At 42.7% G+C, this 22,890-nt stretch overlaps 2 protein-coding genes across 2 annotated transcripts; one reads left to right on the top strand and one right to left on the bottom strand.

The window, feature by feature from the left end:
• Window positions 1-54: 54 nt before the first annotated feature.
• On the top strand, window positions 55-22,327 carry LOC118430917 (lysophospholipid acyltransferase 5-like). Its single transcript, XM_035841947.1, has 16 exons — window positions 55-331; window positions 1,736-1,832; window positions 11,056-11,191; window positions 11,506-11,613; window positions 13,130-13,236; window positions 13,915-14,008; window positions 14,381-14,418; window positions 14,818-14,925; window positions 16,683-16,831; window positions 17,317-17,425; window positions 17,684-17,770; window positions 18,349-18,515; window positions 19,862-20,009; window positions 20,611-20,710; window positions 21,152-21,210; window positions 21,641-22,327. The coding sequence occupies exons 3-16, from the start codon at window positions 11,104-11,106 to the stop codon at window positions 21,764-21,766; spliced, it is 1,488 nt and encodes a 495-aa protein (XP_035697840.1). The 5' UTR covers window positions 55-331; window positions 1,736-1,832; window positions 11,056-11,103; the 3' UTR covers window positions 21,767-22,327.
• Window positions 2,914-9,816, bottom strand: LOC118430645 (galactose-3-O-sulfotransferase 2-like). The gene is made up of 8 exons (XM_035841629.1): window positions 9,753-9,816; window positions 9,262-9,454; window positions 8,483-8,642; window positions 7,648-7,810; window positions 6,163-6,395; window positions 5,218-5,496; window positions 4,255-4,464; window positions 2,914-3,123 (listed from the first exon to the last, which is right to left on the bottom strand). Exons 2-8 carry the CDS (start codon window positions 9,429-9,431, stop codon window positions 2,962-2,964), a joined length of 1,377 nt encoding a protein of 458 aa, XP_035697522.1. The 5' UTR covers window positions 9,432-9,454; window positions 9,753-9,816; the 3' UTR covers window positions 2,914-2,961.
• Window positions 22,328-22,890: the final 563 nt, after the last annotated feature.

The raw sequence follows: 22,890 nt of genomic DNA, 5'->3' as shown, positions 1-22,890 counted from the left end.
AATAAAAGATGACACCCCTAAAGTATAGTGAACTGATCGACTAAATGTCTCAACCAAAGCCCTACTCCGCATGCGTAATCCTCCAATCTGGCGCTCTCTGGTCCAGATCTCTACCTGGACTAGCGTTTTAAAATCATCAAACAAACATGTGTATGTATATGGCTGCTGATAGCAATGTTTTACTGCAAAATTGGAGTGGAAATAGAATATTTTTCTTTGTTGAGCGGCGTCGATTTAAACCAAAACAGATATGCATCGTCATGGGAAATCCTGGGTACGAGGAGGTCAAAGGTAACTTGAGGTCATCCATTCCTGGGCGGAACAGGGGCAACAGTCGAACCGCAGGTCACCCTAGAACGCGTTATTCTCTGAAATACGGCTTACGCCGGGTCACGGGCTGACCCCGCTGCATGGGTGTAAACAACAGCTTATTTTGCAACAAAGACACCTTAGATATACATAATGTTTATACTTTTTCGTATCTACATGATTTGCTCAGCACAGCCAAGTGGATATTTATTGCAGTGCAAAAGATCAGCCAACGTTGTGGCCCCTCAAAAAAAAGCAATTTTCGGTCTCTGTATTTGTGATTATCTTTTATCCAGTTGGCCGGGACACAATCAGTTTTGTCCACAGTCGGACAGTCCAGTTCCTCACCTTTACATTGATACCAAACTTGAAGGGTAAATTTTAGGAGAAACGGTTTTGCCCCCAAATTAACTGCGAACATGCACAAATCACAGCGGTGAAGTTTCAGTCTGGTTGTAGCTACCAAAGCACACTACCCTGCGGACGGACCCAATTTTTATACATTTCGCATTGTGTCACAGACCTCATTTCTTGGTACAAGAATCTGAATGGGTGCGGCTGTCACATGCAATATAATAAGTGGCATGATGATAACCAAACACACATAGACACAGAGTTTTAGTGCAAAGTAAGAGTTTTTAAGATTCATCATATTTTGAGTCAATCTGTTTGGAACTCCTGGTCCGAACCTGGGTTCGAACGGTGGAACCCAGCCGGTACGTTCCATGTTCGTGCCGCGGGGGTCAGGCCTAATGTTGCAAGTTCAACCAGCATTTGGAAAAGTTGATATAACTAACGGCTCAAGTCTTGCCGTCGCAAATAGATTTCGGGAAACCCACCAAAATAAAACTAACATTATCCAGAAGCCAGAATAAGTAGGATTCATGTGCAAGCGTAATGATGTCAAACATCATGTCTGAGTTTTGTAAAGTATAGTGAAAGATCAGTGTGTGCAGCTTCTCATTCGAAAAAAAGACGCCGGGGAATTTGACATGGCTGTAGTTTTTTTGGGGGCAAAACCGTTTCTCCTAAAACTTACCATTCAAGTTTGGTATCAATGTAAAGGTGAGGAACTGGACTGTCCGACTGTGGACAAAACTGACTGTGCCCCGGCAAACTGGAGAAAAGATAATCACAAATACACAGACCGAAAATTGCTTTTTTTTCGGGGGCTACAACGTTGGCTGATCTTTTGCAATGCAATAGATATCAACATGGCTGTGCTGGGCAAGTCATGTGGATGTGAAAAAATATAAACATTACGTAGGTTTGAGGTCATTTTGTTGCACAACAGGCAGTTGTTTATACGCATGCAGCGGGGTCAAACCAGGACAAACTGCGTTCCGGCGTATGACCTGTCTTAGAGAAGGCTGCGCAGAACGGATGCGCATAGAGCTCTGCGGTTCGACTGGGGCAAGGAGAGGGCGGAGAGGGCAACGTTCACGCCTTTCTGACGAGTGTGTCTTCACAAACGTCTTCAAAAACGTCTTCACAAACTTAAGGGAACGGGAACGCCTTTCCAGGTAAGGAAGCAACTCAAACACTCACAAACATGAAAGTAGGGACAAGAATTTTGTTTGTTTTTCCAGCTGTTTTCGTTAGGTTGTTGTTGACTTGTTGACTTGTCCCAGTTCTCGCATGGTTCTAGCCTGGGTGCCAGCCTCCGTAGTAACCGCGGTGTGGTTAGCAAGCGAAAAGCATGGTTATTCAGATCTCAACAACAAGAACAAACAGTATCTGGGACAAAGGATTATTCATTCCTTTTTTTTTTCAATCTTGGAGTTGTTGTTGTTCTATTTCGTCTTGGTGCTGGGTTTCACTTGGTTCAGTTTCGAGTCATATCTTATTTGTCTCTCCAAGGCCAGTGATGATTGTGAGTTGCTGGAGAGTACATCGAGTCTGTGTGTACACACAGATCTTGGAGATAGTTGGGCTGTCCCTTCAGTGGTGTGACTGATTTGTTCAAGTTATTAAGTTGATAAAAATCACGGTCTGCCTAAACACCACACACTGCCATATTACAGTCGTTTGTGGTGTTTAGGCAGACCCTAAAAATCAGTGTTCCTGGAAAGTGGTAACCATACCATAGTAAGCTAACTGCTCTCAATGTTACTCTTTGTTACAATGTTACAGTGTGACAGATTTCCAAAATAACAAAAAATTCAGTGTTCCTAGTAAGTGGTAGACTGTACCATAGCACATGTATAAAGCTGGCCACTATATCTACAGTGATATTAAACATTGTTGCCAAGTTCATTATTGCAAACCAAGGGATTTTTACAGGGTTGGTTTCAATCCCTGGGCATCAATAACTACTAGTCTATGGCTATTATATAGTACTGTACATAGGCTTGTCCTTCTGACAAAAACAGCCAATACAAATGGAATTTGATATGGAAAGGATGATAATGAATAACAGCATTCTAAGTACACAAAAACTACAATAACGTTATAAGAGGTCCAGTAAAGTGGAATCTATATGGTGTCTATAAATGTAGTAGCAAAGTCTAAGTAAACTTAACACTGAAAGTGTAAGTATACTTAACACAGACAATACCTTCATTGATACATATGAATTGTATAGAGAGCGACGAGCAATTCACAGACTGTTAAACTTGTGCTTTTATTTATTAGCTGGTGTTTCTGTTGAACTTAAATCTTGATCCCAGCTAGCTTGGCGTCACGTTTGCTGTTATAGGTTGGCAGTCCTTTGCGGATACGTGCCAGGTTTGTCGTTATACCGATTATCGCGTAGCTCATCTCCTCTTTGCTGTACTTCCGTCCTCCCCTCATCACAACGTCTAGAGTGATGGTCTGCATTTAGGAAACAACAAAGCAGTTAGAACAGAAACCAACAAGATATCGGTATAATCATGTTTTCAAAGATGTAATGTGGGTATTTTTTAAATTTCTATTGTTAAGTTGAATGTTATCTATATTAGTGTAGGGTCATGTGGTGTATCTGTATAGGCCAGGGTGTTTGGACTAAAAGTAAAACCCAGAGGTCCTGGATTCAAGTCCTGTCATGGTATCAATCTAGAGTCCTTTGGAAAGGTACTTAACATAACTTTTCTCACTCCACCAAGTTGTAAAAATGGGTACCAGCAGACTGGTACCAGCCTTCAGATGGAGAGGTAAGACTTACTAAAAGATGTTGGAAGGAGAGGGATGGGCTCTGCCTTCCAATACGCTACCATGCCCTATCCACAGTGAACAACAATCTACTGCCCCTAGCCCCCTACGGCCTTGAAAATATTGACTTGCCCATATCTTTATTGTTGTAGTGTTCCCTGAAAAACTGAAAAAAATAACTAAACAAGACTTTTTTTAGTCGACACTACCTTTTATCAGTGAGGAGTAAAGACTGCAACCATAGCCTAGTATCCAGCCGTATTGTAGCTCCCGAGTCTCTTCTGGCCTGGTATCCAGCCGTATTATAGCACTCAAGTCTCTCAAGATACCAGGCCAGGCCAGAAGACACTCGGGAGCTATAATACGGCTGGATACCAGGCCAGGCCAGAAGAGACTCGGGAGCTATAATACAGCTGGATACCAGGCCAGAAGAGACTAGGGAGCTACAATACGGCTGGATACCAGGATAATACAGCTGGATACCAGGCCAGAAGAGACTAGGGAGCTACAATACGGCTGGATACCAGGCCAGGCCAGGCCAGGCCAGAAGAGACTCGGGAGCTATAAAAGTATAATACGGCTGGATACCAGGCCAGGCCAGGCCAGGCCAGAAGAGACTCGGGAGCTATAGTATAATACGGCTGGATACCAGGCCAGGCCAGAAGAGACTCGGGAGCTATGATACGGCTGGATACCAGGCCAGGCCAGAAGAGACTCGGGAGCTATAATACGGCTGGATACCAGGCCAGGCCAGAAGAGACTCGGGAGCTATAATACGGCTGGATACCAGGCTACTGCAACCATTGTTCCTACCTTTTTTGGCGTGATGTAAAAACAGAATGTGTAGTCCACCACAAACTCCGGGCTCCACTTAGATACCGGCACCACCAGGGTTTCCCTTTTCTGTTGTCTCTTCTTGTGTTTAGTTCTTTTCTTGTGCTGCTCCATGGTTCTTGTGCAGTGGCTGCTGATGTCTGCGTTGATGCGCTTGAAGTATTCAACCTCATCGAAGAAGTCTGGACCCTGATGGAAGAGAGGATAGCATTTAAAGAAAGTTTAAATCAAGAAACGATACCTGTTGAATTCTGCTATATAATTCTAGCAACATATAGGTATCAAAGCAGTTTTTCAAGAACAGTTGAGAAAAAAAAAGAAAATTTAAGGCAGCAAAGAGTTTTTGAGAGACCAGTTGCATTGGGAGAATAAAATTAGTGAAAGAACAATCTTTGTTTTACTGTATTTCTACTAGCAAAGAAATATTTTCATTGTGTAGATCAAATGGTAGTCATTCATCATTTCATCCGGTTTTACACTGGTGAGGCACAGTCCAAAGCACAAGTTTTCCAGTATGTTCTGTCCTTCATGGCAGACATTAAACTAGACCCTGACAGTCCAGTGTCTGTTTCTATCATTGTGTTTAAGGTAATGTATGGTCGGCCAACTCTGCGCCTTCCTTCTGGCAGCCAGTCCATTAGTCTCCCTGCAGGCTCGTTCCCACGAACCACGTGCCCTGCCAGGGCGAGCCGGCGCTGCCTCACCACAGATGAAATGGCTGGGAGTGGGCCGTATAATTGCTTGTTGGTTAAACAGTCTCTCCATGAAACATAATAAACCTTTCTTAACATTTTCGTATAAGTACCATCCAATTTTTTGCTCTGGGCTACTGTCATAGTCCATGACTCACAACTATACAGTAGAATGGTAGTAACCTTGGCTTATTAATCCCCTATCCCCTTTAAGTATCACCCATCATTTTTGGCTTGGAATTTTCTTTACCTGATCTTCTATTTTCTGCCAGAGTGACTTGTTGAAAGTTTCGTACAGCATGTAGTCTACTGCGCTCCAACGGCGGTGGTTCGCAATCTCCTTCGGCGTTGGTACATACTTCTTAAAGGAGTACTCGCGCTCGTTTTTCTTCTTTAAGTAGTAGACAACGTCTTGAGTCTTCCAGCACATCAGGCGTCTTAGAAGGACAGCCGACTCGTCCATGTGTTCCAGGATCAGGACCAGCTTAAAGTCGGTTTCGAGCTGAGTGATGTAGGCACGCGCTTCCTCCTGATTGTAGAGATGGTAGTTGTTAGAAGTACTCCACATTTCCTTCTTAAGACAAACTGTCGTAATCTCTACAAGTTACAATACAGTTGTCGGATTGAGTTATTTAGTACAGTAGAAGCCAGTCAAGTAGGTAGGTAGGTAGGTAGGTAGAAGCCAGTTAATTGCACACCGGATTAACACACACTTCTGTTAACTGCACGGATTCTCCAAATCGCAAACCGGTGTGGTCCAGCTAGATAACTTCGCATTATTGCACCAGCCGGATAATTGCACGAAATTTACTGGCAAATAGGCTGTGCAATTAAGCGGCTTTTACATGTATCAGTAGACAAATCAATCCCTATAAAGTACAAGTTACAAAAGTTACTGGATAAGACACGGACCGTCACTAGTAGAATGAACTACATACTAGTACTAGTACAATACCACTTGGTACATGTACACAACAGTTTATAAAATAGAACAATAACTCTTAGATCTATATATCAATCAAAGTTATCAACAAGAATTAACTAATAAGAAGCCACGTGTGAACATGAAATGTCAAATCCAAAACAAGATTGAAGTCAAGTATTAGCTACTGCTACTACTAGTCATGTATTATGAGACATAACAGCCACTTGTAACCATGGTTACTAGAGGTATCCAGGAGAAATGCCCACCCACCTCGCTGTCAGCCTTCACTGCCGGCCACCCAAGGTCGAAGCTCATGGGGTTCCTCGAACCGTCCCAAGTCACGTTCACGTGGGGGAAGAAAACTTCAGACTTGTTCTGATACCTCCAAGGGTCCTTAAGGAACGTCTTGAGCGGGTTTGGCGACTTATCTATGCCAAGGAGGCCAGGAAGGCGGTAGTAGTTAAACTGGGACTTAAGATGGCTGAAAGGCTGTCTGATGATCGCTGAAGCAGAGACAAGTACCAACAATCTTGTAAACAAATTATCTGTCTAGCTGTGTGTGTCTCTCTCCCCTCTCTCTTATCTCTCTTCTTCTCCATCTCTATCTCCCCCTCTTTATCCTCTCCCTTTCTCTCCCTCCCTCCTCCGTCTCCCTCTCTGTCTCTTAGCCATAAAGTTCTCTTCTCCCCCGCTCTCTCTTTCTTTCCACTCTATCCCTCCCTCTCTCTCTCCCTCCCCCTGTCTCCGTCTCTTAGTACCTCTCTTGTCTCCCACTATCCCTCCCTCTTCTATCTCACCCTCTCTCATATATCTTATCTCCCTCTCTCTTTTCCTGTACGGTACAGTGTACCTCTCTCTCTCTCCCATCTCTATATCCCCCTCTCTATCCCTCTCATAAAGCCACTCTTCTCTCCCTCTCTATTCTTTCACTCATCTATCTCTTTCCTTCTCTCTCTCCTCTTTCTCTCATCTGTCTCATTCCTTCTCTCATCTCTCTCATCTTTCTCTCATCTGTCTCTTTCCTTTTCTCTCTCTTTCACTCATCTGTCTCTTATTCCTTCTCTCTTCTCTCTTCTTTCACTCATCTGTCTGTTTCCTTCTCTCCTTCTCTCTTCTCTCTTTCTCTCATCTGTCTCTTATTCCTTCTCTCCCCTCTCTTTCACTCATCTGTCTTTCCTTCTCTCTCTTTCACTCATCTGTCTCTTATTCCTTCTCTCTTCTCTTTCTCTCATCTGTCTCTCGTTCCTTCTCTCCCTTCTCTCATCTGTTTCCTTCCTCTCTCTTTGTCTGATCTGTCTCTTTCCTCCTCTCCCTTCTCTCTCTCTCTTTCTCTCATCTGTCTCTTATTCCTTCTCTCCCCTCTCTTTCACTCATCTGTCTTTCCTTCTCTCTCTTTCACTCATCTGTCTCTTATACCTTCTCTCTTCTCTTTCTCTCATCTGTCTCTCGTTCCTTCTCTCCCTTCTCTCATCTGTTTCCTTCCTCTCTCTGTCTGATCTGTCTCTCTTTCCTCCTCTCCCTTCTCTCTCTCTCTTTCTCTCATCTGTCTCTTATTCCTTCTCTCCCCTCTCTTTCACTCATCTGTCCTTCCTTCTCTTTCACTCATCTGTCTCTTATTCCTTCTCTCTTCTCTTTCTCTCATCTGTCTCTCGTTCCTTCTCTCCCTTCTCTCATCTGTTTCCTTCTCTCCTCTATCTTTGTCTCCTCTCTCCTATTCCTACATACCAGACAAATAATAATGCCATTTACACTTACAGAAGTAGGGAGTGTCAGGAGGGAACTTTTTCCGTAGCCATTGTTTGTTGTACACAAAGTGGTGCAGCTGCGCGTCGTACCGCTCTCCTGGCAGATGTACATACTCGTCTTCCCGCGGGGGGAACGGCCAGCTTAGCGGGCCTCGACCCACTGGCATCAGCACCTATAATCAATCAATCAATCAATCAATCAATCAATCAATCAACCAGTTAGTCAGTCAGTCAATCAATTGATCAATTTTATTTAGAGTTAGACTCTTTACTCTTACCCGGCTCTCTCAGTTTCCGGGCACTGCTTTTTGGAGAGGCTCTGGGTACACCAATCAATTAAATAATTGATCAATCAATCAAGTTTTTTACTTAGAGTTAGAGTATTTTCTTTACCAGAGCTGGCTCACAGGCCACTGCTTTTTGGAGAGGCTCTGGGTACACCAATCAATCAATTTCATCAATTGATCTTTCAATCATAATCAACCTCTTGATTAATCAATCTGTAACCTTAGCAGTTATTAAGTACAGTGCCTATGATTTGTATGAAGAATAAATTTCGCCTCACACTCGTTTTTGTCCAGTTTAGCTTTATTTAAAAAAACAATGGTATGTGTCCATTCCGGCCAAAATAGGGGTAGGGAATCTCCCGAGCAGCACTCGTAACCCCTGCTTCGCCTATTGGGTCAGTTGAGTCCTCACTCATAGTGAGCAATTGGGCTGGTCTCAATCATGATGTTTCTGACCTAGATGCTGTACAGTTCCAATCATGTAACCCGTAACCTTGAGTGGCCTTCAGGCCTTGTTACGTGGTGACCATTGAGTAAAAAAAAATAAATATTAAGTACTGTTAGGTTGTGGTAGATGGTGTAGCGCTGGAAGGTGTTGACCATGGTGGTACTGCCCGTCTTGTGGCCCTTCGTGAAGACAAACGTCTCCCGCGGAACACAAGAACCTGAGACATTCTCCTGCACTTGTCTTGGACTCACTGTCGACTGCTCTTCAGCCCTGGAAGAAAAATTCTTAAATCTTAACTTAAGAATTAAAAAAACAAACTCTGCTGTCTGGGGCCTCTCTACTAGTAGGCACCAACATTATGTAGGGCAGGCCGTATAGAAGCGTGATTAAATCACAGGGCCCAAAATACACTTTTGGGTCAACTTGAACTGGTGTATAAGGTCACCCAAAAGTAACTTGCACCAAAAGAACACTTTAAAACCACTGCGAACATTCTTCCATAACAGTAAGAGACTACTAGTACAGCGCATGATGCTACCGCGAAATTAAAACCACCGCAAAAAGTCCATTTTCCCGCTACCGCGAAATTAAATCTCCGCGAAATTAAATGCATTTACAGTATATCCAGATGTTGTCACACTGGCACACCAAATCCATGTTTGGGCACACTTTTGACAGATAGGCCACGGAGGCTCACATTTCATTTGCACTGTACATGTACAAATTGAATGCGTCCGAAGTCAATACAGTAAGTATAATTTAGTCATACTATTACTAAGCTAAGGCACATTTTTTTACAGAAAGTTGTCTAACCAGGCCACCACAAATTTGTATGCCAATGTTAATGAAAGATGCAACCCAGTGATATGAGTGTTTCCGCCTAACTCACCTATGGCTCTGTAGTTTTATATGTTTGCTGGCTTCTATACCCCTCTCAGCGTAGACTGGAATAGGCTTCTTAACTAAAGGCTGGGAATATATCATGAGAAACAGCATTCCCATTCCAACAAGAGGGAAAATTTTACTTGTACCACAAGTTGTAGCTCCTCTCCTCATCATGGACAGTTGGCCACTCTGTGTACCTGGGTTGTAAAGAAACAAAGCTTAGTATCATGTCAGAAACGTACTAGACTGTAGGCCCTATTTTCTATATATATATATACATACTGAGACTCCCATATTTGCTTGTATTACTATCAGGCCATTTTTGTATTGGACATAGGAGTTTTCTTTTACACAACTGTGCAGTTGTGTAAAAGAAAACTCTTATATCCTATGATCTACCAACCTGATGAAATTATTTTCATATGTTTGTACTGTTATGACTGTAAAAAAAGATTGTGATGAACCATTTATGATTAGAAAATTGAAGTAAACTACCAGAATGACCGCCAGGTGGCCTGACTAAATGTGTGCATGCAAAATATGAGACGTTGTTGAACAGGTTTTTCTGGACCTTTGGACAGAACAATCTTTCCTTGCAATTGGGCAGAACAAAACTGGGGCAGGGACGTGTATAACAAAAACCATGTAAGGACTGATTTTAATGTTACTCAAATGGTAATACTAGGATAATATTATATATAGGAAACTATAATAATAGTATGTAAATATTTGATGATTAAATTGTATGTACTGTATGTTATTATATTGTCTGTCAAGAAGTCCAGGAAGATCAATCTGACTACTGTGTGCCATCAGGCATACTACTAGTTAGTGGTGCGTACCTAAAGCCCGGACTTGGACCTAAAAATGTTTAGGTCCAAGTCAAAAAAAAACCTAAATGTCCAGACTTAAGTCCGGACTTGCAAAAAGCTATCTGTCACTTATATTCCCTTTTCTTGTTCTAAACCATCTAAAACCCTCCATAGACAGTGAAATTTGCACTGGAAAAAGACAAAAAACATTTCGTGTTTACACTGGCTGTATATAATTTGCATGTATTTTTCACAATTGCATTTCAGTTCATGCTAACATGCAATTTTATATGCACCATCCCCCCTCCCCCTCGAAAAAGAAAACATTCTAGCGCACATAACACGCAATGATGGGTTCAGGTCCGGACTTACAAGTCCGAACCTGAACCTGAACTGCTGGACTTGAATCCGGACCTGAACCTGAATATGAGTTTAGGTACGCACCACTACTACTAATGAATGTTGTTTATAAAGTCAGTCTGCCTAAGTGGTGGAGATGCACCAAGATCTTTACCAAAATTTATTCCAATTTTTAGCTTTCGACTTTTCTGTATACATTCATACATAGCAAGTTGTCAAAAGGAAAACAGTGGCGGTGAGGTAAGCTTGAATTGGACGATCATCATCTATACACGGTAGGAATCAAACTCATGACTTCTACTTCTAGCTCCAGAGGCAGGGCCGCTAACCACTGGACTAAGTACGCTACTTCCGAAAATAATTTCATTATGCTATTAGAATATAGGAGACTTCTTTTTCACAACCAGTGGGTACTTACTTGGCTTACGTGAACCTAAAAAGTGCCACCTACATTGGCTACTTATAGCGGTGAGAAGCAGAACTCCAGTCAGAAGCTCTGAGGAAGGTGTCTGAGAGACATCGAAACGTAAGCCAAGTAAGTACCTACTGGTTGTAAAAAAGAATTCTCCTATATCCTCAGTACGCTGCCAGTAGAAAAGACTCAGTACATTTTCCTCTCCACACAGGTGTGTCTGAGTTGAACAGGTGCAGTTGAACAGGTGTGTGCAGGAGCCATGGCAGACCTGGGGCTGGTGAAGACGTTGGCAGGTGCTCTAGGAACCAACGAGGCCTCCCTCACCTTAATCCTAGGTCTTCTCGCAGGTATGGATTTTATTTATTGGCAGGTAATTCTTTATCACGGTGTATATGTATATCTGCTGCTATATTACTTTTTGTACAGTACAACATCAGGATTGGACTAGTTTTTTGAAATTTACTTGAATGGCCTATCGGGCAAGAACATAAAAGATTTACTTGCCCGAAATTTGAATGACATTTTGCTATGTATTTTCACTTCTCTGTTTTTCTCTATTTTTCTGTGTTGACCTGAATATTATTGGAAAAATCTTACATGCCCAGTCGGGCAAGTGGGGTAGGACATTTGCCTGATCAGCACTAAAATTATCTATTTGCAGGTTACCCCCTGGCCTTCTTCCAGCGCCAGTTCCTGTTCGGGAAGTCAGCCACTCTTCACCACATCTACTTCACTCTGACAGGGCTGGGCATCCTGTACGCTAACTTTGGTGAGTTGGTAGTAGTGTGGACTAGGGGTGGGTACCGGTACAGAAAATTCATGTTCAGGTACGGTTCATGTCCAGAGGGTCAGGTCCAGGTCCGGACCTGAACCTGGACCTGATTCAGTATGTGAAAACATGTGAATGGGTGATACTAAAAACAATGGTCCTTATCTTCTCAAAGAAATCTGTTTGATGGAGATTCCAACTCCCAGGGGCGTGTTATTTCCTACAAGGCTAACTGCCTGTGGACGATTGATTGTGAAACTTGGTAGAAATGACTAGAAACTCACTCTTGTCATTTTCTTCGACCAGTAAGACCCAAAACATGTGAAGGCCTGCTCATACATGTATGATATGTTCATTTTCTATTAGGTCCAACATCCGGTCCACTAAATTTTTTCAGGTCCGTTTTTTTTCTGGACCAGTCCAACAATAATGGTTTTGTACCGGTACCCACCCCTAGTGTGGACTCATGTCATTCCTCAGCTAACCGACATCTATCGCACCACAGTCATACCTCAGTAAGACTTCTGAAGTCGCATAGTTCAAGTTTTTTAACCTTTATTCAGCCTGCCAAACCGGTTTTGTTGCGTACAGCTTCTTCAGTGGCTAGAGGCTTCACTTTGGTGAGTTGGTAATGTTAGTAATGGGTACTGTTATTAATGGGTGCACAAGGCTTGAAATAACTTTTCACAAAGCCCACAATCTACAGGTGAAAAACAAAATGACAAAGTTTAACCTTGACCTGTAAAGATTACAATACAGAACACAAGATATCGAAACCAAAAGTTCTGATGCAACACCAATGTTGCCATTTTTGGTGGTCCGTAACATGGTTTTATCAAGCATTAAGAATCCTGTTGATAGTGACCACACAGGGTTAGACAAGTTCTCAAAAATTCACTTGTCCTATCGGGCAAGTACATTAAAAATTTACTTGCCCAAACCAAATTTTTACTTGCCCGAAAGTTGAATTACATTTTTCTATGTGTTTTCACTTTCATAAATTTTCACTCTTGTTAAGAGACCACGTCTAGCGAAATAATAGACGTAAAACGAGGACAGCAACAACAACAAAATCAATGTCTCTACTGGCTTAAAAATGACATGGTCAATATAGGCAGGCATTCAGCCCCATGTGCTGTCACACTGTGGTAATTTGAAAGGGTCAGATCTGGAAATTCTTACTTGCCCGTCGGACAAGTGGGGAAGCACTTCTGCTTGCCCGAACTGCACTTTTACATGGCCGGGACAATCGGGCTAATGGACTTGTTTATCCCTGACTGCCACAGAAACAGATTTTATCTGTCCCCAGAATGGTCTTCTGGGGCAGGTTAAACTCAGTCTGTCTGACTGTGGTCCTGGGATTTGTAACCATCTGTAGGTACATCATCCACCATATGTTAGTAACGATATGTGCATGTTCACAAACTTACCTGCTGATGAGAACTGTCAGGGTTAGGGGTTATGGGTCATGGGTCAGGAGTTTGACTGGCGTTCTGTTGTGTTTTTCTACTTGCAGGAACTGACATCATCCACCATGTCATCTGCGTCTTCACAAACTACATGCTGATGAGAATCATTGGTCCAAAACTTCTGTCTGTACAGCTGGCCTTCGTCTTCAACATGGTGAGTTCAGTGGTAGATTCTGTAGTTTTTTTGTACTGCAGGAGTATGCTCTAATCCCAAAAACCAGCAAATTAAATTCTTGTATCTTAAGAAAGGGATGTCCCTGTAGCTTAACTGGTAGCAGCCTCACAGTTGCGTTTCTGGTTTCGATTCGGTAACTGGGAGACTGTGTTTCAAATCCTGGGAAGGGCATTCCGTTTAAGGCTGCACCCGTCTTTCAGAAGGGACCTAAAATGGGAGTGCCTTACTCGAGGTGCCTCAAACAATGCTAAAGGGGAAGGGTATAGCAACCTTCTCTGTAAAAGTATACCTTCCTGTAGAAACAGCAAGAAAACTTACATGGTGAACAACAAGAAGAAAGGTAGAGATGACAGAATCTGATGTAATAGTGTGAAATTCAATGCATTTAAGATGCATGGTTTTAATTTTGTGGTAGCGGGAAAATGGACTTTGAGTGCTCGCGGCAATTTTGAGTTCACGTCAGTGCCATATACTGTAATCGCATTCTGTAATGAAAAAGATGTTTGCGTTGGTTTAGAGATTACGGTAAAGCGGCCACTCCGAAAATCGTAAACATAAAACCGCTGCGAACATTATTTTGAATCTATTTTGCTATTGTTTCTAGAAAACTTTCTGTAACCATGATAGTTGTACATTTGTATGTTGTTGTCCCTCCAGGCTTACCTGCTAGCCGGGTACCACTTCTGTGCCTCCAACACTTACGATGTCATGTGGACCACACCACACTGCGTCATGACTCTACGCCTCATCGGTAAGGTGAACATCTAAAGCGGTGCCCAAAATTAAATCGTATCTGTCCCTTTAAAATGTGTAAATTCTGGAAATAATTTCTTCGAGAGTTATAATCAAAGACCCCCCTATACAATTTTAGAGCATTGAAATTGGAAATGTCCTGGAAAAAACAATTGTAAGTTACAATATTGACATTTACTTCACCATACTAGCACATTTTGTATCATTATTTCATACTTTGAGCACTTAAAAAGAACACACAAACATGCCACAAATGGACCCCTTTATTTATTGTGCCCACAATGCATTAGCACAGGATTGGGTGCTTTAAATGATTATTGGCTTGGTTGGTATTTGGTAATTCATTGTTGATATGTTATACTGTTTGCAGGGCTGGTGACTGACCACTTTGATGGCGGGAAGGATCCGGTAAGGCCTTTGTTTTAAAGTTAAAGGGGAACTCTAGGGGGTTTGAAGGAAGGCTTATTTGGATCTAATTTGTCTATACTCCCTTAAATTGTATGTGTTGGTCAGGGTACAACTCCTTAAACTCTGTCGATATGTTGATTTTCCAGTTATTAAGCATTTTTATTAGTATGTACTAGGTTACCTTTATCTGCGGGATAACCTATATCAGCTCAGCTATCTACCCAACTCAGGGTAGATAGGGATATTGAGCCAAAGGACAGCGGTTTCAAACTTTTATATTTTGAAAATATTGCAATTTGAAACTATGTCCTTTTCTCAAACAACAGATATTGGTTACCCCACCAATAAAGGTGAAAGTCGGTAGCATTATTTTTTAACCTCAAACTTGTTTTTCATTAGGCCCAGCAGTCAGCTGATCAGAAGAAGTTGGGACTGACCAGGCTGCCCAGTCTGTTGGAGGTGGCTGGGCACTCCTTCCACTTTGGGGGGGTGCTGGTGGGACCACAGGTGGGTACCGCAGGGGGGGGGGTGCATCAGGGGGGTAAGTTAGGGGTGTAAGTTAGGGGTGTAAGTTAGGGGGGTAATGTAGGGGGTACAGCTGGGACTGACCAGGCTTCCCAGTCTGCTGGAGGTGGCAGGGCACTCCTTCCACTTTGGGGGGGGGGGGGTACTGGTCGGACCACAGGTGAGTACTGCAGGGGGGGTGCAGGAGGGGGGGGTAAGGTACTGTGTCTTTAAGAACAACTCAAACTCAAACAACTTCTCACAATATTAACTGGTACAATTCCAAAAATTTGCCTGAAAATTAACCTTCCAAATCTAAAGCTGCCACACAAGGAAAAATTTCTGCACAAGACATGTTCTGCAATGCTTCATCAATTGCCATGGTAACTATGGAATGGAGAATCATGTTTCAACTGAACCTAAAAGGTCACCTTGGAGCAGGACAACTGTTCCTGATAGAGCTGTCTTGTGTATTGTCCCAAGGTCGCGTTCCATCTGCCATGTGGTGACCTCTAGAGGTGGTACTGACTTGTGCAACATTAGCCTTTTGAAAGTTTTCTTTAAAGCGGAAATAGACGTCAGTTTGGGGCTGAACAATTGTTGCTGATAGACTCCTTGAGCATTGTTCCAAGGTCATGTGCCATCTGGCTAGTGTATGACCTCTGACCTGTGGTATTCAGACGTGTGGATGTTTTTGTCAGTTGTAGAAGAATGGAGGCTAAGGACTGTTTTGTACTCATTGTGTTTGAGTGCATTCAGTGCCTTGTTCAACAATAGCTGACATCCGATTCTTCTTGCCCATTCTGCGAAGAAACAACCGTACTATAACTGTTACAGTGCTCTAAGATAACCCTTGTTTCATGTGATTCATCCGGAAAAGATTTCAAAGGAGTGAGAAGACTAAGGACCAGTCCTTTTTATTCTCACAGTTGACTCCTTCTCTGTGGGTGGCAAATCAAAAGTCACACTCAAAGGTTTTATGTTTATTAATTTCTATATTCTTTTGCCGGAGTAACGTTAGCTCCATCAGTGGCTAAGCACTACTTTTGGAGGAGGCCTTTGGAACACACGTAACGATCTTACATACAATGTCAAATGTTTGTATCCTTTTTATACAATCATAAATCCTTTCCTTTCCATTCACTCTCCAGTCCCATCATTCACTTTCCTACCACCACTCCCTCCCTCTGTCATTTCCCTGAGCCTCAATCCCTCCCTCCTTTCTTTATAAATTCAATCATTCACTGTCCCTCATTCCCTCTTCTCAGTTGTTCCCTCACTCAGTCACTTACAGCTTCAGTCAGTCACTCCTGCTCATTCCTTCAAACACTCCCTGGCCTCAAAAAATTGAAGAAGATTCACTCTTTACTTCTGGATACTTTAAAAATTTTGATAGACCTTTCAAAAGGCATCCACCTTTCTTCCTCAGTGAATATGCTCATGGATATGTATCTGTATCTATATAGCCGGTATAACCGCTGTTCGGCGTAACACACCAGCTTCGCAGGCATGCGGCGCGGCAGCAGCTGGTTATATTACACCAAACAACTCGTTACCCTTAACTTTTGCACATCTATCTGCAAGCGTTCTTTAAAACTACCCAGAGAAGATGCCCCTACTGTACTATATGCTCATTTTCTTTTCACTGATGAAGAAAGGTGCATGCCTTTCGAAACGTCTATTAAAATTTTTAAAGTATCCAGAAGTAAAGAGTGAATCTTCTTCAATTTTAACGATACCTGGATGTCTAATCTTCACAAATGTACTCCCTAGCCTCATTCCCATACTCATCCTTCCCTCCTGCACACCTGAGTCTAACTCTGATATTTTTCCAGTTCCCTATGCGGATGTACCTGGACATGATCGAGGGGAAACTGACCGACAACACGGAGGGAAAACGACCGGCCTGGTGAGCGTCATCTTTCATTCACAGATCCACGTTCTGCATAAATATATGAAGAACAAAGGTTGTGCAGAAATCAATATTGAAACACATTTAGTAACAGCAAAACCAATAATTGTATTCAGTTTGGTCATATTGGTAATGTACATGGATATGCTAAGAAGTCAGACCCCAACTACTTATCCCAGTTGATTTCATACGAGGTAGTGTCATTGGTTTTATAACAGGGTCATTCTTTCATCGAATGAGTTGAAATTTGTCACAAAGGTAAGGCATATATCCTCCTAAGATTGAAATATCTTAATTTGTTGTTTAGATTTTTTCAAGAAGGTCACACCCTTTAGCACCCTCACAATCATGTCAGTTATCATACCAAATTCTAAGATCATGAACCTGAAATACCATGAATAAAGAAAGTCTGCAGTTCCTTTAAATGCCACTAGGGGGCAGCCCATAACTAACGTACCTGTCCTATTTCCGTGCTGTTTTAGTGTTGTTCCTGCGCTGAAGCGGATGGCTATTGGGCTGGGCTACACTGTGGCGTTTGCTGTCCTGAACGGGTACTATTACGACGATTACATGACGGAGCCGTCATTCTTCGTAAGTTGAACACAGCGAGTCTAAAATTTAGTAAAAATTTGAATGTTTCTGTTAACTCCAGAAGTTGCCATTATTATCTGTATGAAACACAGGTATAGTTTTAAAGTTTGTGTTTTGTGCGTTTCCGTTATATCTTCAGTACGCAGCGTACTATTGCGATGGTATGTGGTAGATTTGTTAAGTGTGGTGACCCGACGTTCAAGTTTACCTCCAAGTCAGTAGTTTCCATGGCTACTATTGTATTTGTGTTTACTTCAGGAGTTGCCATGGCTACAGAAGTACATATTTGTGCTGATCTGGGGAAAGGTGATGCTGTACAAGTATGTGGGATGCTGGCTGCTCGCGGTGAGTCTGATTCACTCAAAGACATGTGGCCACAATATGATAACAGCACAGTCAGATGCTGGGGGAAGAAACGTTTGGGGCATGTTTTGCCCGATTGGATTCTTATTATCTCTTCTTATTTTATAATATATTGTAGTTACTGCAGACTGAAGCAGTATTTTAGTGAGGGAGTGATGCATTCAGAAGTGCAGTAAGTACTACATATATGTCAACAATGAGCATCACTCACTATTATATATACAGGTTTAGACCATGAAGACCATCATTTAACAGTCTTCACAAAACTATTTGAGGGTTTTGAGAATTGCTTGATTGTCCCCACTTCTTGACTCTAATAGTGCAAATCTTACTTGGTAAAATGATTTAAACTAGGAACATGACTATATGAGTGCTGGTTCATGCTGCTGAAGGCTCTTATAGGGTTTTAAGAACCACTTGATTGTCCTTACCAGGAGGGGAGCTGCATTCTGAGCAGCCTGACGTACAACGGCAGGGACGAGCACGGAAACCCCCTGTGGGACTCCTTGCTTTTGAAGGCTCTTATAGGGTTTTAAGAATGATTTGATTGTGCCCATTAGGAGGGGAGTTGCATCCTGAGCAGTCTGACGTACAACGGCAGGGACGAACACGGAAACCCCCTGTGGGACTCCTGTAAGAACATCAAGCTGAGCAAGTTCGAGATGGTGATGAGCTTCCAGGACGTCATCGACTCCTTCAACATCAACACCAACAAGTGGGCTGCACAGTAAGGACACCTTGCAGTTTGCTCGTGTACTGCAGTTCACAGTAATAGACTGGTCATAAGATTCTGGCTTGTATTAGCTATATGTATTGGCTGTATTTGGGTATGATTCCTCTTAAAGAAGATGTTTTTGAAAAAGATGTTTTTGACCACATTGTCTCCAGAATGAAGAAATTGATGTAGCATAGTAATATTGGTGACAGTTGATGGTCCCAAAATGTCAATTTTGAATTTTGTAGATTTCAGCAACAACAGTCATTGCACAAGAAAAACAAGCAAAATGAGGCAGAGTTCGGATATGTGTGATTTTTTAACATGCAATGACTCTTAGACAGAAAAGCAGATCCAGAAAGAAGAGCTTCACAACAGACCTGAGTCAGCATACAGACGTGTCCTACATGTGGCAGAGACTGTCATTCCTGTATAGGACTGTTTAGCCATAGTCGCAGCTGTAGGGCTGATATCAATTAGGATTTTACCATGGTCAGTACTGACCAAAGTAGGCCATACATGTATAAGTTACTATAAGAGTCAATTGCTTGAGTAACTGTTCTCTTGTGTAAGCCCTTGTGTGTATCCAACCCGCCTACAGCTACGTGTACAAGCGGCTGAAGTTCCTGAATAACCGGATGCTGTCCCAGCTGTTCACCCTGGTGTTCCTGGCGCTGTGGCACAGCTTACATGCTTGTGTAACAGTAACTGTTCTCTAATGTAACCCCTTGTGTGTTTCCTGTCCACCCACAGCTACGTGTACAAGCGACTGAAGTTCCTAAATAACCGGATGCTGTCCCAGCTGTTCACCCTGGTGTTCCTGGTGCTCACAGTAGCACGGCTTACATGTTTGTGTAACAGTAACCGCTCTCTAATGTAACCTCTTGTGTGTATCCTGCCCACCCACAGCTACGTGTACAAGCGACTGAAGTTCCTGAATAACCGGATGTTGTCCCAGCTGTTCACCCTGGTCTTCCTAGCGCTGTTGCACAGCTTACATGCTTGTGTAACAGTAACTGTTCTCTTGTGTAACCTTGTGTGTTTCCTGCCCATCCACAGCTCTGTGTACAAGCGGCTGAAGTTCTTGAATAACTGGATGCTGTCCCAGCTGTTCACCCTGGTGTTCTTGGCACTGTGGCACGGCTTACATGCTTGTGTAACAGTTACTGTTCTCTTGTGTAACATCTTTTGTGTTTCCTGCCCTCCCACAGCAATGTGTACAAGCGACTGAAGTTCCTGAATAACCGGATGCTGTCCCAGCTGTTCACCCTGGTGTTCCTAGCACTATGGCACAGCTTACATGCTTGTGTAATAGTTACTCTTGTGTAACCTCTTGTGTGTATCCTGCCCACCCACAGCTATGTGTACAAGCGCCTGAAGTTCCTGAATAACCGGATGCTGTCCCAGCTGTTCACCCTGGTGTTCCTGGCGCTGTGGCATGGATTCCACTCCGGGTACTACGCCTGCTTCTTCCTGGAGCTGGTGTATGTCAACGCTGAAAAACAGGTCAGGATTTTAGCAAACAAGGAGAAAGTCCATAATTGTAGAAAATGGCGAGAAAAATGGTCATAATTGTAACATAGTGTAATATATCAATGCCGAAAAACAGGTCAGGATTTTAGCAAACAAGGTCATAATCAATATATAGCAAACAGCAAAAAAACCTGGTCATGGTTGTAACATTATAATATTGTGACAATGGGAACTAATGAACATGCAGGAACCACATAGATTCAAACTTTTTGTCAGCAAGTTCAGTAGGGGCACCCTCACGAGTTAGAGAGTTAGAGGTACATGTGTAGATATCAGAGGCTAAGTGACACTGATACATTGTTTGATATAACATGTTCAGCTAGCAAACACAACCATGTGTTACACTATTTCCGTTAATCTTAACGGACTAGGACACTTACTGCACAACAGAAAAAATTAGTTTCAAGTTCAACAAAAATCCAAAATATTCAGAAAAATGGTTGAGTTTAATGTTCAGTGTTACACAAAAGGGTGGTTATACGAGCTGAACTATACAAATTAAAACATGTTGAATCAATCTTTTTCTATTTATTTGACCTGCCTTTGACCTATGACCTATACCCTTTGTCCCCAGGCCCATGACCTGATGAAGGTCAGCCCGCTGGTGTCGTCCGTGGTGAGGCACCCGGTCGTCAGGCCCTTCCTACTGGTCGCCCTCAAGCTGGTGCTGCTGGCTCATCTGGGGTACCCCCTAACACCCTTTGCTCTGCTCAAGTCGGCCAAGTGGTGGCAGGTAAGGACTGACCTGTATACTCACCTGTCTAACACACCTGTCTAACTTAGGTGTTACACACACCTGGGGTACCCGCTAACACCCTTCGCTCTGCTCAAGTCGGCCAAGTGGTGGCAGGTAAGGACACACCTGTATACTCACCTGTATACTCACCTGTCTAACTCAGGTGTTACACACATCTGGGGCATCCCCTAACACCCTTCGCTCTGCTCAAGTCGGCCAAGTGGTGGCAGGTAGGGACTCACCTGTATACTCACCTGTCTAACTCAGGTGTTACACACACCTGGGGTACCCACTAACACCATTCGCTCTGCTCAAGTCGGCCAAGTGGTGGCAGGTAGGGACTCACCTGTATACTCACCTGTCTAACTCAGGTGTTACACACACCTGGGGTACCCACTAACACCATTCGCTCTGCTCAAGTCGGCCAAGTGGTGGCAGGTAAGGATACAGGTGTCTAACACACCAGGTCCTGTATATTCGCCTGTCCAGCTCTCGAAACACACCTGTCTAACTCACCTGTCTGACACACCTAACACACAGGTCTAACACACCTGTCTACTCAGGTGTTACATTCACCTGGGGTATCCATTGGGGTAACCCTTTGCCCTCCTTAAGTGTGCCAAGTGGTGACGGGTAATGATGCAACCTGTCTAACAAACCTGTCAGGTATTACACTCACTTATCTTCCTCAATTGTTACCTATGGTGCCCAGTAATACCCTTAGTTCTTCTTAAGTGTGCCAAGTGCTGTCTTAAGTCTCAAGAACAATTTTTATCTTTACGATTTTAAGCACAGCCATAACCGCATTATCACCAGTATCATTTTAAACACGGCCATTAAAGTGGTTTGTTTTCTACTTTCCCCTCAGGTCCACCGATCGCTGTACTTCACCGGACACTGGCCCTTCCTCGTCTTCTTAGCAGCTGCTCCCTTCCTTAAGAAACTTCTCAAGCCCAGGGCCTCCAAGCCATCAAAGGATACCAAATCTGAGTGATGTCTTCAGATGACATCGTCGCTGTCATGTTGCATGCAGTGTGAAATTCTGGTGCAAAAATATCAAATTGCAGTTTTTGGTTGTGTAACTAATATATGGAAAGCTTCCAGTTGATTATTCTTTGTATACGTTACAGTTGTGCTTATGAAATGAGAAGTGAGTCATTTTGGACGACGTTACTTAAGCTTGAGGGTCAATGATATCCTGTATAACAAGTATTTTAACTACATTTTGTATAGCAGGTCCCAGTCATTTTAGAAGTTGCAGTAACCCCAAAACATTAGTACACCATATATATGGGATATCTGCAGTCATTTGAAGACTTTTGTTTTGCTTGTCTTCCCAGATGGCCCTAGTTCCTGACTTATAAATTCAAGAATTCTCCATACTTGCCAACTTCACTCTACCTTTAAATCACTCTACATTTGTAGTAAGGAAAAGGGTACTGAATTTCTTATATGGAAGTATTTGCAGCAATGTTGCTGAAGAATTGAGATTATGAATCAAATTGCCTTAGATGTCCTTTCCACTACCATCAAACATTTCCTGTGGTGAAACTAGCAGTCAATTATAGTGAACATGATAGGACATTATGCTTCGAATTCCTCCCTAAAAATTATAAGTAACCAGCATATAAGTTATAATCAATGCCAAACTAACTATGCACACGGTAACTTGCTGCTTCCACGGACATAGCATTGTCAAACATTTCATTCATGTTATTATAGCCAGGTACAAGGTTGTTGTGTAGATACAGTAGTACTAGTGTCAGTGTAAGAAACCAGAAACTGTGTCAATTACTAAACCCTCAGTATGCTGAGGAGCCATCTCTAATTGTTACTGGGTTAGGCTTTGGTCCCAATTGCACTGGTGACCGTCAGGTAAAAGTCATGCCTTCAAGTACCAGAGTTACAAACCTTGAAGTTAACCTAGGCTTGATGTATTCAAAAATTTGTATTTTCCCAGAACTATTGTAGAGTGGAATATGTTATCACCAAGCACAGTAGGGGCATCTTCTCTGGATAGTTGTAAAGACCACTTGCAGATAGATGTGCAAAAGTTAGGTGTGGCATTTACTTTGGTGTAATACAACCAGCTGCTGCCGTGCCGCGTGCCTTCGAAGC

Source organism: Branchiostoma floridae, chromosome 14 (genome assembly GCF_000003815.2).
Source record: "Branchiostoma floridae strain S238N-H82 chromosome 14, Bfl_VNyyK, whole genome shotgun sequence".
In the NCBI taxonomy this organism is placed as follows: Eukaryota; Metazoa; Chordata; class Leptocardii; order Amphioxiformes; family Branchiostomatidae; genus Branchiostoma; species Branchiostoma floridae.
Note: the sequence above shows the minus strand (reverse complement) of the source record. Positions and strands in the feature narration are given on the sequence as shown.

What these genes read in the sequence shown, in the direction of transcription:
- LOC118430645 (XM_035841629.1), bottom strand. Translation starts at nt 9,431, where the DNA reads ATGATGAGGAGAGGAGCTACAACTTGTGGTACAAGTAAAATTTTCCCT. An exon ending in CCATCTACCACAACCTAACA is followed by an intron (nt 7,811 to 8,482) that starts GTACTTAATATT and finishes GATTGATTATAG; the next exon opens with GTGCTGATGCCAGTGGGTCG. An exon ending in TCCTGACACTCCCTACTTCT is followed by an intron (nt 6,396 to 7,647) that starts GTAAGTGTAAAT and finishes TCTCTGCTTCAG; the next exon opens with CGATCATCAGACAGCCTTTC.
- LOC118430917 (XM_035841947.1), top strand. Translation starts at nt 11,104, where the DNA reads ATGGCAGACCTGGGGCTGGTGAAGACGTTGGCAGGTGCTCTAGGAACC. An exon ending in CATGACTCTACGCCTCATCG is followed by an intron (nt 14,009 to 14,380) that starts GTAAGGTGAACA and finishes TACTGTTTGCAG; the next exon opens with GGCTGGTGACTGACCACTTT. An exon ending in ACCAACAAGTGGGCTGCACA is followed by an intron (nt 18,516 to 19,861) that starts GTAAGGACACCT and finishes GCCCACCCACAG; the next exon opens with CTATGTGTACAAGCGCCTGA.